Here is a 13,905-nt window from a genome sequence, read left to right as displayed (position 1 = left end):
GGTCCCATTAGTACATAGTCATGTTTCAGAGCAGCTTCGCATTTTTGCTAGACATAGAGGGGTGTAAGAGCTCTGACAGCTAAAGGGGCTCTGTGTTTACTTGAAGCTGTTCACCTGTGGTCACTCAGAGTTGGCCATGAGCACTCACAACAAAACACATGAAGAGCTGAGCCACCGAAAGTCAAACCATCTGTGCATCAGGTCAAGTAATGCTATTAAGCACCTGTCCCAAAAAGTTATTATTTGCCAGAACCTAGAGAGGAGAGCAGATTTACAGATATGTCACTTGAAGATGACAGCTCCACTTGGTACATTTTGTGGTAGCAGTAGGACTATAATGAAAGCTACTATGTCTCTGGGACTAAACTCCCATCAACATCAAAGGGAGTAAACCTTTAACTATGCTCCCATCTGTTCTTACTGTAAATATTTTCCAATTTAGGGAAGAAAACCGACGGATTTCAGCGTTTCTACCCTTTCTGTCAGGAGGCATAAGTAGCTCTGAAGTTTTGACACCTCCCTCTCACCACAAACATTTAGGTTATCTGTTTCATACAATCTCACTGCTGGCAAAACAAGGTGAGTCAGGATGCCAATCACACAGGCAGAGTCCAGGTGATGGACAAGAAACACTCAAGTCCCAGTCCTTCACAGTTTGGATGCATCATTTAAAGTAACGACTCCCTCTTTTCTAGGGCACTTGGCAGAGCCCCTGCCATGGCTCAACTAATGCTGGTACTCTAGTCACAGCAACTTCTATTGCAGCATCTTTCTGTTATACATCAGAACCAAACTGTACAAGAAAAAATCATAAAAGAAAAATATGGTCGTCACAATTTCTGATAAAAGCATTGCCCTACCACTTCTACCCTCTTTCTCTGTCATTTCCCTTAGATGAGGGCATTTCTGCTGTGGGCTCTTAGGAGGGTGCATCACTCTGGGGCTGTAGAAAGAACTGCTATCAGTAATGTGCCACAATGCAATTAAAACCATGATTAAAATGAACAATAAATAAAGAGGAAGACATACAGGTTTTAAATATAGGTTTCCATTAAAAGCATTACAAAGACAACTTCTCTCATTTTGAAGACAATGAAAAAATCCACTTCTACTAAAAACAAAAGAAAAAAATTTAAAAATCACCCCCTTTGCAAATAACTTTAATGAGGAAAGGTGCAGGGAAGGGAGGGAGAGAGGACTTGGAGAACTAGCAAGTGTTCAAAAGGGCAGATGCCCTCCATCTTGGTCATTTTGCAATTGCACCTTCTTCTCGCACAGTCAGGTTAGAGAGCCAGAGTCCTCACGTGGAGGATTTCACCACCTGCTCGTATGGGGGAGGTGGTGTGTTGCAGTAGGAAGGGGGGGGTGGGTAAACCGGGTTTCCTTGTGGGGAATTGGGCTGGACGTGGAAAGCCATAGCCATGGGATTCATCACAGGTCCACCTGGATCTGTGTAATACGGCACTCCGGGTTGTTGTGACCCTGAAAGAAAGAAAAGGAGAGAAAAGGTGTCAACAACAGCAGTGACATCAGATTGTGGTCTCCCAGGGCCCGTGCTCTGCGCACCTGGATAAATTCAAGTTTTTTTCAAAGTGTTCATCAGAGTAAAGACAAGGAGTTATCTTTCTCCCTTCCAGAGAAAACCCAGCCTTGCAGGACTACATTCACTTCTTCAGATATTGCCAAAGAGTTTCAATTTTGCATTCAATGGAAATCACTTAGTGAAACAAAGGGCACCACTAGTCCAAGCAACTCCCATTTGAAAGGGAAAACAGCAATCCCTGTTCAGTTCCACTGACAGAAAAGCTACTATGTCTGCAGAGAGGAGAGGTGTAGGATCCCAGATGGACAAAGGAGTTTCTACTGTGGCCCTGACTCAGGTGTCAAGTCTACAAAAGGACTTCATAGATTATTTTGTGTTGTACTGGATCTGCTGATAAGCATCTCAAACAGATAAATTTCCCTTCTAGGCATGATACAGCTTGGAAGCAAGAGGCCAAGTTAAAGCCAGTTACGGCTGGCTAACACAATGGGACAAGATTGTTTTGCACAGATTAAATTTAAGAAATGACGTCTGAGCCTGCAGGGACATGGAAAGGAAATGTATGATCAAACACAAAATTCCTTGGCTATGACACATGAGGAGTAACAGAGACTGCTGCCATTAGGAACCAAGGTGGTGTGTAACCCTCCTCAGATATCACAGCGGGTGGTAAAGATGACCTAACGCAATTGAATTCACAGACTGTCTCTATCTTAAGAAGTAAATTAGTTTTCTTCTCTTTCTCCCTGTCTACTTAAATAAACATGGACTGAGTAAAAAAGATCATGTCTGACCAACAAGTTTTCTTCTTTTGATGCTAATCTGTGTTTCCTAAAATGACACAGCCTCTAAGGGATCTCCCCCTCAATCATTCCTTTCTGTGACCTTGGACTCAGTATTGCCACAGAAGGAATACAGACTTCTTTAAGCATTCCTACAACCTCAAGCATTCAGGAAAGAGTTACATGCCAAATCCCAAAACATGTTATGACAATATTAAAATCAGATAGGGAACATGGACACAAACTGTCCCAGAGCCTGAGGTGTCTGCCAAAGGAGCTGTGTTTGGACACTCAGGAGGAAAGAGGATAGAAAGCAGATCAGGAATGAAGCTATTTCCTTCTTAACACAGTAATTTTTAACACACCATCACAATAGTTTTTCCTTTTGCCTGTCTGAGTGAAGAGAGCTGCTCCACAGCCTCCCTACTTTGCTGCAGTAACGAGAAGCCCCTGCTCTGCATCCAGTTCATGACTGCAGGAGAGCCAGGCTGGGCTCTTACCTGTCCAAAAGCCAGGAGCTGAATCTTACCTCTCCAAAATTTGGGCTATTACCCTCTTCTGTAGCCTTTTTCTTAAGCATTTTTGATTAAATGGACAGTTAAATCCTGCCCAGCTCTGGGTTGCTGATTTCCATCTTTATAGGAAATTGGAGAGGTTGAGGTAGCTTTCTGCAGCTTGCTCTTTAGGAAAATATCCATTACATTAAAATTTACATGTAATATTGAATCTGTGGTGGGAGAGAGGCAAGGGAAGTTGGACACCAAGCTTTCAGTTCATTAAACGCAGAAGAAAATAACATCTGAATATCAACGTCCTTGTGGGATCAGCTGAGCAAGCATTTGGTAAGTGACCATAAAGGGACCTGACCAGTGCCAGCACCTGAACTGCCAGTTTGGGGCTACGTAGGCCAGGACTGAAGTGAGGGATACCACCAGATCTGCAAACTGCTTCTTGTGGGTGAGGTGTTCAATTTATTTTCCCAATCAGGCCCACAGAAAAAGCATTCCCAGCAGAAGATGCTGCTAGGATGGCAGAAGACGCTGCTTCTATCACTGCAGAGAAGGAAGGAGACTGGCAATGAAACATGTTTTAAAGGGCTCCATCGACCTCAACAGTGAATTGGCTACTGCTACCAAACCTGGAAATTTTCTGTTGAATATTCCTAGATTAGTAGAAAAACTAAAAATAAAAAATAAAAAAAAAAAGATGGGGTTGCCTCAGAGCCCAAAGCTTTTAAGTAACAGTAACAACAGTCTGGAAGCAAGTGCCATAAACAGGTCAAAGAGCTTGTGTTTATTTTATATTTGTCCACGATTTGTGTTCCATGAAGCATCATGAAAAAGCAAAACAGTGCTCTAAATTTAAATCCAGTGTTTACCAATCCAGCCAAAGACACTCCCTGTTCACATAATCTCAAGGCTATTTTTCAGGCTTAAAAATATCAGTTTAGTTAGCTTGGCTCTCCCCACAGCTGAAAAATACTCTCTGTTCAGTCAAGGAGAAAAACAGATGCAGAACAGAAGCCCTAAAAAAAACCTCTTAGGATTTAAACAAGGAGGGTGAATAAAGTGTCTGTAACACTTTTTTAACCATTTAGACCTGAGAGAGGGCAGAGGAACGCACTATGAGTCCATGCTTAAGGATAAAGAAAGAACATTTCCAAAGTCTACACGAGGCACATGGATGTGTAATAGCTGGCACTGGAGCAGTCAGAGCCCAAATGCTGCATTTCTGCACAACACTCATAGTCACAGCAAGCTGGGGGGAGGTGGTTTAGGACACTTTTGTAAGGAGGCTGTCTTGACGCAGCCACAGTATTGCACAGAGATGTAATAGTTCAGAAGACTTTCAATAGAGAAGTTTTAGGTACCATATTTTCCGAGAGGTCCTTCTTCTCATTACAAAATATTCAGTTTTGTTTCCGTGATAGTCTGGGAGAAAAAGTGCCAGTGTCCCAAGCACGCCTGCATATGTGTGCGTGTGTGTGCTTTCGCTGGCACACTTTAGCACTGACTTGTGCAATGTGGAGAGCAGTTAAAAATGTCTCAGTTTTGCTTTCTTCAGAAAGAAAGCACCAGAGTGTGCACTCAGATAAAATCTCAGCACTGTAGAAGGTCTTTCAACTAGAGAGAGCTGCATTTAAAATAAGGCACAAACAGCTTCTGCTTACAGGTAAGTCACATTTTGCAGAATTCTCCAAACTGGAACTATTTAACAGAGGGGAAAAAATTACAAACTTTGAAAGCGGTATTGTCAGAGGAGCACTCACTAGGTAGGATCCTCCTGATGCTCACAGCCAGTACTGACTGGAGAGACAGCAAGCAGACTAACACGGGAGATGGACCACTTTGCCACAGAAAAACTGTAGCACAGAGCATTGAAGGCAAATAAAAAGACTTGCAAGACAGCCAGACTGTGGAAGAAAACGCTAGGCTTTCCTTCACCTCTGCCAGATGTTATCAGTTGTATTTAAACTCTTTCTTCACAGTACTGTTGATTTTGGATACCTATCATTTTGTCTACACTGCAAAGGGGGAGCTTGCTAGCCTCCTTCCATGCATGGATGCACAGCTATAAAGGAATTAGGAACCAAAACAGAAGGGAACTCAAAGTCCTCTGATCTTGGGTTTCAAAACCACTTCTGTACACTGCAGTTGAATAATGCTGTTTGAAAGGCTGAAGACATCACTCATCACAGGAGGTGGCTGCGTGGTTTAATCAAGTGCAATCCCTTGTCGGAATCCCACAGTTCACAAAACCCAAACAAACAAAAGCTCAAAGCCTGCCCTTTTAAAATACCTTGGCAAATGTAAGAAACTAGTGAAACTTTTATAATGAGCAGTCTCTGACCTGATGCAGTGTTGACTGGTTGTCTGGTGTAAGACACATTAAAAGTAGGTTCTTCTACTAATGGAGGAGGGTACATCCGTCTTCGGATAAAGAAACCAGCTCCGCAACAGAACAAAACTCCCATCATCAAAAGGAACCTAGGGAAAAAAAAAAAAGAGGGAAGTCAAAACCCACCTGCATTCAGGCAGCTCTCAAACCCAGACTATTCACTGAAAACACCTTACATCAGCCTACGACTTTTAACAGGGTTTCTTAAATAGGTTGTCTCTTGAGAGCAGGTCTGTCATTTGAGGCAGCACACATGGGGCACTTATGGATGCGTTATGGACATATTTAGTGATTTGTACTATTGTCAATGTTTTCTGTCATGTAAAATACAAACCTGAAACAAAACCGCCCTTGACCTTTTCCAAAGTTCACGTTCATACCTGACCATTGCCACCAGGATGCTGAACTGAAATTCCAGGTCAGTACAGTTTCAAACTGTGCATCTTGGATGCAGGCCTCAGCCTTACAGCATCTAGGCTGGTCAGGAGGTTTGTGGGAGACAGAGGAATACTATTCTGCAGCTGCCATTAAAAGAAGATTCTTAGATGTTCTTAAACCACCGAACACTGTAATTTCGTCTCCTGTGGGAAATGTGGTAGCTGGCATTTAAGCTCAAGCCAGAAGACTGAAGCATTTAGCACCGATGATGACAAGCTTTGCTTTGTGCTTCCTAGATGGGTCATTAAATTCTGAAGGAAAAGGACATAATTTTGCTTCAGTTCTCCTCCTCTTAGCTGCTTTTTTGACCTAACTAAACTGTCCTCATCATTCCCTTGCCCTGGTGCTGTGAAAGTAGGAATATGCAGCAAGGGCACATGAGATTTTGTTCTTTTGACAGTGGTTTTCACTGTGTTTTCTTGAGGAGTTATAAGACATGCCAGTGACTCATGCAAGCTCTTTTAAATACACATGGTTCTTCTGCTGTAAGTGCCTTCTCATTTGGTGGCCCTTGGACAATGACAACTGTGCTTTTTTGGAAGGGAAGGAAGTTGGCCAGAGGCAAGCCTACACACCATGCTTATCTCCTCTGGAGAATTCCCTGAGAGGAAGTGTGTGGCACAGCATGGCAGCAAGAGTAATTTCACGCAAAGGGTCAAACTCTGTTCTTGTTTCTACATTAGAAATGAGAGTAGAAGGAGGTCCTGTTTCCCTGAGCCAATATTAATACATTCCCCTTTGGCAATACTCCTGCAAAGGATTTGTTCCGAACAGAAAAACAGAGATTTACGACGTCACCCCAGGGATTGAGATAGAGAGCTCTTCAGTTACATCAGTAAGGATTGTACACTGAAATCCTACAGTCAGCTTTGGGAAATCTCTGTATTATAGTATATATCAGGCTCCTGGTTTTCAGTGTTTATTTGTTTCAATTTTTAAAGCTTTTATTTTTTTAATCAGACTTCAAATTCTACATAAAAATACCTGAAATCAGGTTTTCTAGGAGACTATTTGCTTTCTATCTACTGCAATGAGACAATGAGAAGGTTTTATTCAGGTGCTTTCTTAAATTCCACTCCAAAAGGAATTTACCTTATTTTTTCATTATGCATATAACAGTGATTTGTTTAAGCTTTATCCAGATTACGGAGCTGCTGGTTTCACAAGCTCAAATCTTTCTGCCTTCTTTTCCCTTGCTGTCATCTCCAGTAAAATCCTCATACACATAAATGTACTTCTCTTCCTTTTTAATTGAAGCCTCAATTCAGCTGGCAAGAATATATTAAACCCTGCCTAAAAGCACAATCCTCCTCATACAATCCTCTTTTAAAACTGAGTGACCAACAAAAATGGATGAATACCACTGCTTTGTAGTAGCTAGGACAGGCATAAAGAATTCAGCAATTTCGGATAAAAATGGGACCACTGCCTGTACAAACCCACAGGATACAGAAGCAGGAAAGGTCAACCTGACACGAGTAACCTTTTCCAGTGTTTTCTCACTACATCGGAAGAATTATAAGCAAAAACCCCAAATCACTGCATTTCTATGTACATGTACACTTTATTTCATACTTGTACTACTGTACTTTAAAATTGCTAGGGCTGGCAATACCCTGATTTAAGTCCAACAAACAAGACAAGTTAAGGACAAACATAAAATTCCCAAATGCCCTGACTTACCAAAAATACCATAGTCTCTGGATAGAGAGAGCTCTTACACAGCATCTTGAACCACAGCAATCCTCATAGGAGCGACATCTGCAGAGAAATAAAGAGATGGGGCATAAGGGGAGTGGCTGTCACTCAGCTTAAAATGGCATTCCCAACCCTGATACCTTCACACCCCTGATCAAAGCATTATTTATGACATTGCCATGAGTCCGGGAGGCAAAGCCTCCCGAAAATGCTCAAGGCCAAGTTGAAAGCGGTTTTGAGCATACTGGTCTAGTTGAAGATCCCCTGCCACTAGATGGGCAGGTAGGAGAGTTGGACCAGATGATCTTTAAAAAGTCCCTTCCAACCCAAACCATTCTGTGGGCCTATGAACAAGAACAGATTACTCTTGGCAGCATGAAGTTGTCAATCACATATGTGGAACAACTCTCTCACTATTCAGGAAATTTTTGAGTGTTATTGAAACTACCTTCCTATATACCAAATCTCAAACCACCTCAAAAAGACTGAATGCAGTGTTCAATTCTATATAAAGAAGGACATGTTATAAAGAAAAGCAGTATTACTGTGTTTTCTTTCACAGTAAATGAACATGGGAAACATCAAACAGACATCCAGGGTTTTATTCACTGCAAGAGACAAGAACTGCCAGGACAAAACTGCAGATCACCCATGCTTTGCAAATCAGCAGCTTCCAAGCACAGAAACTACTGAGTGCAAAGAAACACAAAGTGTACTGTTATTTGCAAGTTTAACATCCTTTTTTGCTTCTCAGAAGTTGCACTGGACTGCAACTGCCAACAACTCCCAGTACTAACGCAGGCTTTCCCCTAAAACCCCCAACATTTCAAATTAAAAGTGGTTCTATTTCATATGAAATATTAAAGGTGTTACAACACCAACAACTGGAAGCACAAGGTACTACCTTCACTAAAAGCCAGAACATACATTAACAGCAACCTCTGAACAATTTCTATAGTAACTGCCATTTCCCACACCAAGGAAACACGTTTCATAGGGAAAAGGACCGAGGTAACACAGAAACTATGGTGTCAGACTCAGATGAAAATATGCAGATTATCATATCCACATACCAAAAGAAAAGAGGAAGTGACCACAGCTGGACTGGTCTTTGTAAGGGTGTTCACATCTGTTTGCTTAATGCACATATTTATTTAAGCATCCAATCTCAGAAAATCTGCTCAACTGCATGAGTGTGCTCTCGTATTTGTATGCAAACTAAAAATCTTCAATTGAATAATTGTACAGTCAATTACACATTTACATGCTCAATTAACAAGCCTTTGCTCACAAAACACATTGTCACATAGGCTTCATTCTCTAACTGGGGCCAGAGGAGGATGCTCTATGGATACATAATCAGCTGTTTTGCAAGTGAAAACAGTTACATACTCTTCTGATGACAAATAAGTAGGATTTATTTAAGCAAGCTGGAGGCTCTGACATGATCACTATGGCAAGGTTCATTAATAGACTCAGGCACCCTGTTTGAGACTCAGGTAAAGGAAGTTGCTCATATCAAAAGAGAAGACACCCACTTTGCTGTCACTGAACCTGAAAGCGAACCATCTCCAACTTTTCTTCTTTAAAGCTTGCCAGGATCCTAACAACTGCTCATACTCAAAGCTACCAGACCTCATAAAACTACTAATAAGACTTAGCAACTCAGCATTAACTTCAGTCCTATCAGGACCAAGAAATTAAACATCCCTCCACTCCCACAGTGGATCAACCCAACAGGAGCTTTCAAGACATATGTCAAATGCATGGACAGATTCAGGTCCCTTACAAAATGGGCTGGAAACTGCTGCCTTCTGTTAAACCAGTGGTCTACCACAACCCTTTTGCTTTTCAACATGCTTGTGGTTGAAGCATTTCAGCCACATCGATGGGCACCTGTCCCCTTAGCTGATGCTGCACACTAAGGACTTTGTCAGGCCAGAAAAGCAGAGAAGAAACAGCACCCATAAATCTAGAAGCCCTTCTTGAGGCCATTAAGGTAAAAATAAAAAGAAGGATTTTAGGGATGTTAGCAGTCTTTATCTCTGCCTCCTCATACCGGCTTTGTCAGTTCAGACACCTACACCTGACCATACACACAGAATAGGGAGGAGATGCACCATTTCCCAGAGCCCCAAGAGCCTAACTTGTAATAAAATTTAAACTAAAACAGAGAGGGCATGGAAGCTGGATGTACACCTCTCCTATGCCCAACCCTTGCATTGCTTATTTTACATCTGTTTTCTCAAGAACCAGAAGAAAAGGGAAACAGCTATTTTAAAATGTGTAATTACAGTCATTTAAATCACCAAAATTAAAGGAGCATCTGTATGAGAAGCATAGTACTTGAATTTACTTTTTATTTTTAATCTTTAAATTATCTAGGCTTATGAGTCAGCACCATTTTAAAAGTCTCAATGGCTTAGCTTTTATTCCGGCAAAAGACGGTTAAGGTACCAGCTGGAAGTCAGAAATGCTACACTGCTGAATGTTTATGAAGCTCCTGAGACCACTGACTGGCAAACAAACAAGCCATCAAAGAGAAGTTTTGTCTTCCACACAGATGACTGCACTTCCAAATGGTTGAAAACAGTGATGTGAAGGACAGAGGAGTCTCTCATTGTGCCCGTGTTTAGAGAAGCTCCAATTCCTGATAATCCAATTTCTGAGCCAACTCATCCAAGGCTAAGCACTGTACTTGCTGGGTGGATCTATGAAGGTAAACCTGTATCACAACTCAGAGGCAAATCCCTTTGAGATCTGACACTAGTAATTTTTTCACTTTTTAGCTATAAAACCAAACAGGGGCTTTATTTTGTGTGCCTGGGAGAATGGACACATGTACCCATAGGTAGGAGCCTGGAATCAAGGACAATGCCATGATACAAACAACAGTTGTTATTCCCCACCACCTGATTGCAGTACCAAAAAAGACTGGAAGAACAAACAGCCCATTTGCTGATACTGCTGTCAGGCTACAGCAAAAGCTCTGTTGATCTCTTGTTCCTGACTTAATGTGCTAGGAAAAAACAACACAGCTTCTGACAATATCAATTCAAATAAGACAATAATTAACTTACTTGCAAAAGCCAGATTTATTAGCAGGTAAAAAACAACAATAAAATCAGTTTGTTAATGGAGTAACATAGAAGCTTAAGTATAATCATTCTTTGATCTCTTACTGCCTGACAGCAAATCTCAGCAAAATTAAGATCCTGGTTCATTAAGAAAACAAACAAACAAAAACCCTACAAAAAAACCCCACCCGCAAAACATGATTAAGCACACAAATATATGTTTATTGAATTGGTTGCATTTTCTTTAAATTACACTTGTGTTTTAGTTTTGCTTTACAGAGAAGGACTGTTGTGCCCAATGCCAGTAGAACAACCTTACTATTGACCCACACTGGCCCGAGCCCATCTCTTACATGAGACTTTTCTAAAGCCGATTTCCCTCTTTCACACATCATGATCCTAAGAATTGCATTTCTCTAGGTCAATGCTTGTTTCATTGATCAAAAGTTAACCCATGACATAGCATAAGATATGATCCATTAGTTGCTCTACTAATCTACAACTTCACCAAGCATACAGTCTCTCTTTTGAAAACTGTCTGCAATGTGATGTATGATTTAAAAGGTACATCTTTTCATAATTCAGTAGAATGAAAGGACTGTATCTGCATGTCTAACAACTTGTAGAAGAGCTTAACGCTACAAGCACCCCAGAGAGGTTATCCCAAGGAACTCATTTTGCTACATGTGCCCACTGAAAATGGAAATCAAAACACAGACCAACTCTGCACTCAGAAGTCCCGCTTAAGTAACTATTTCTGAGTCCCAAAATGGTTTAATCTCCCTCCAGAAAGATGCTGCAACACAAAGGCCACATTCTTCCACTGGCATTCACTTAAGCTCTTGAGGAGCAGTAACACAAGCAAGGCCCTTGGCTGGTGGAGCAGAGTGATAGGCAACATCTGCTTTCCAGCCTTGGTCTTACAGTTGGTTGTGTCTCCTTGGCATGTACATGGCTTAATTTTCAGCAGAGACACAACTCCAGTCACCTGCAGTTACAGGTTCTCAGCACCCAAAAGCACTTTTCTTATACATGGCAAAGGTGATCTCAGCGCATGCAGGAACAGTGCCTTGTAAAATGTAGGTCTGATTTTGGTGAATGGATAAGTAGATCATAATAAATATAACTGCTTCATAGATGAATGCAACTGTGATCTCAGTGGCACATCTGTACTTGAGAGTAAAAACACTGCTGCTGGTACCCAGGAGAGCACTAGAGACAGAGTTATCCAGATATTTGATAAATCACCCGGCCTGTAACTATGTAAGAAAATGTAAGGCAAAAAGGAAGAAAAGGTCTGTCAGGTAATTTTTTTTCTAGAGAATAGATGCAACAGAAACAATATTTGCTCAGGTTAGAGTCCTGTCTGCTTTGACACAATTAAAATCTCCAACAAGACAAGATACTTGGCTCCCGTCCTTCACACAGACATGAAAAACAAGAGCAGGAAACACCTGGAAAAGGGCTTATTTCTCACTTACTCTTTAGGTGAAGAGCCTATAAACACTGTCTCTGTGCAAGAATTCAGCAGAACATGGCAAATCCTCACCCACTTCTGATGGGATGGGAAGTATTTGCTCAGCTGCTCCTATGAAACCAACCCTTCTCACAATCTGCTGCTACCCAACAGTTTACCATAACTCCAGCCCTCTCTTCTCAGACCCCAAGAGGAAAGCCACCCTACAGAGGGTTTGTTGTCTGTAAATGCAGCAAGCCTCACCACATGGCTTTCTGGTCAGCACATATCCATCAAGAAATTTTCTCTGCTCCCCTTGTGGCAGAACCTAGCAAGAATTGACATGGTTTGGGCTTTATCCACTGGTATACAGAACTTTAATTAGCCATTTTTCAACATAGGCTGCAGGCTTTTCTTTCATAGAACAAAGCAAAGAAACAACATAGCTTAAGGCTCTCACAAAAGTAAGCCACAGATAATGTGTATGACAAGTTTGAATTTTCTGGAGGTGGAATTGTAAATCTCTCATATCAACAGGAACGAGGACTTCTAGTTAATCATCGGTCCCCTTATTAAGCAGACAATTAGTTCTTCATATTTCAAGCTGCTCCCAGTGGGCGAGCAGTCCTACTGCATCTCACCCTTGCTTTGGGAAATCATAAGCAGTCTGCTGGCAGGGGGCAATTGGTACCCAGGAATTTGCTGTCTGCCTCAATTTAAGACACTAACGCATAGCAAATCATTTTTTCCTTCACCAAACCACTGACTGATTGAATACAGAGAAGGATAGGGGCACTAATAGCTAGCTGTTAGGTGCCATCAAGTCTTTCAAAATTTTAATTCAGGGCCTCCCTACCTAGAAAGGGTTAGAAAGCTTCAAGATGACTTTGGTGTCAGATACACCTTGATGCTGCTCACCTGCTGTCAAACCAGGTACAAAACTTCCTATCCCGCTGACAGGAAGCCAAAAGAAATTCATTCTCATCCTCTCATTAGGGTTCTTGCCTGGGACATGGAAGATATAATAATCTGGTGAGTACTTCAAAGAGCCTCCACAGGAAAAACTGAGGCTCACTCATGATAAGTCAAAACTGTGGTTATTGCATCCTCTGGAAATGAGAAGGGGATGGGACTGGGTTCTCTACTCCACCTCAGCCAGAGGAGGGTCTGATCTCACAGGAGTACTAGATCTAGTACACTAGATGACAGAGACATTGCCCTCTTTTTCTTTTTCTTCACCTTTCTCAGAATAAGCTGCCTATGCCTCATCAGTCCCCAACTCCAAAATCATTCATAGTTTTAAATCTCAAATTAGGTCAGTCATCTGCTTGATGGCCTGTGAAGGCTGTGATATTAAATCCCTCTCGCCTTCCCAGGACTCGCTCCTAGCAAGATGAGTTGGGTGTTAATTTGGTAGCCTAATTCTCCCCAGATTGTGCTTTAGACAACTGATCCATTGAAGGAAATTCAAATGCACAGCAAGGCATCTAGCTGCTGGGTGACTACAGCAGTCAGGACTACAACCTCAACAGCTGCATCAAAATCAAGGGGAATCTAGTCCCTTATCTGAAACAAGGAATAGACCACCTTAAGGGCACTGACTACTGAAGCTAGTTGTGGTGTTTTGTACTGTTATTGTTTGAGGCCACATAGAACTGAGCAATGGTGGTCGGTTTCTGTTGCCTTTTTATACAGATGGTCTGATAATTACTGCTGTCTTCCTTCGCCATACAAACTGCACACTTAGTTCTTGCATTGAACTACATATGTGAACGGGCCTTCCCTGTGGCTGCTCGCTGCTAAATTGGTGGCCCTGGCCTGAATCCAGGTCTCCGTTTCTGTACGGTCCCAGATATTCAAGGCGCCTGGAAGTGTGCAGAACTATTACACTACCTCCCGTCTCTCTCCTCCATGCTGGCTTCAAATCAAATGGAAGAATAAATCAGCGGCTACATTACTGCCCTAAGCACACACCTGCTGACACTTCATGCAGCTGTAATTGCAAAAAGAAAG

The 13,905-nt window shown here is 41.8% G+C and overlaps 1 protein-coding gene across 3 annotated transcripts in view; it reads right to left on the bottom strand.

The window, feature by feature from the left end:
* Nucleotides 1–1,026: 1,026 nt before the first annotated feature.
* The window catches only part of VOPP1 (VOPP1 WW domain binding protein), a 79,136-nt gene continuing 66,257 nt past the window's right edge, over nucleotides 1,027–13,905 (bottom strand). For all 3 annotated transcript variants that reach the window (XM_032710263.1, XM_032710248.1, XM_032710255.1), the window contains 3 exons: nucleotides 7,345–7,422; nucleotides 5,176–5,312; nucleotides 1,027–1,482 (listed from right to left, as the gene is read on the bottom strand). In XM_032710263.1, the coding sequence (XP_032566154.1) occupies nucleotides 1,301–1,482; nucleotides 5,176–5,312; nucleotides 7,345–7,422 (397 nt within the window). In that variant the 3' untranslated portion in view covers nucleotides 1,027–1,300. The remainder of the gene's footprint in view (nucleotides 1,483–5,175; nucleotides 5,313–7,344; nucleotides 7,423–13,905) is intronic.

This window comes from Chiroxiphia lanceolata, chromosome 1, assembly GCF_009829145.1.
Source record: "Chiroxiphia lanceolata isolate bChiLan1 chromosome 1, bChiLan1.pri, whole genome shotgun sequence".
Lineage (NCBI taxonomy): Eukaryota > Metazoa > Chordata > Aves > Passeriformes > Pipridae > Chiroxiphia > Chiroxiphia lanceolata.
Note: the sequence above shows the minus strand (reverse complement) of the source record. Positions and strands in the feature narration are given on the sequence as shown.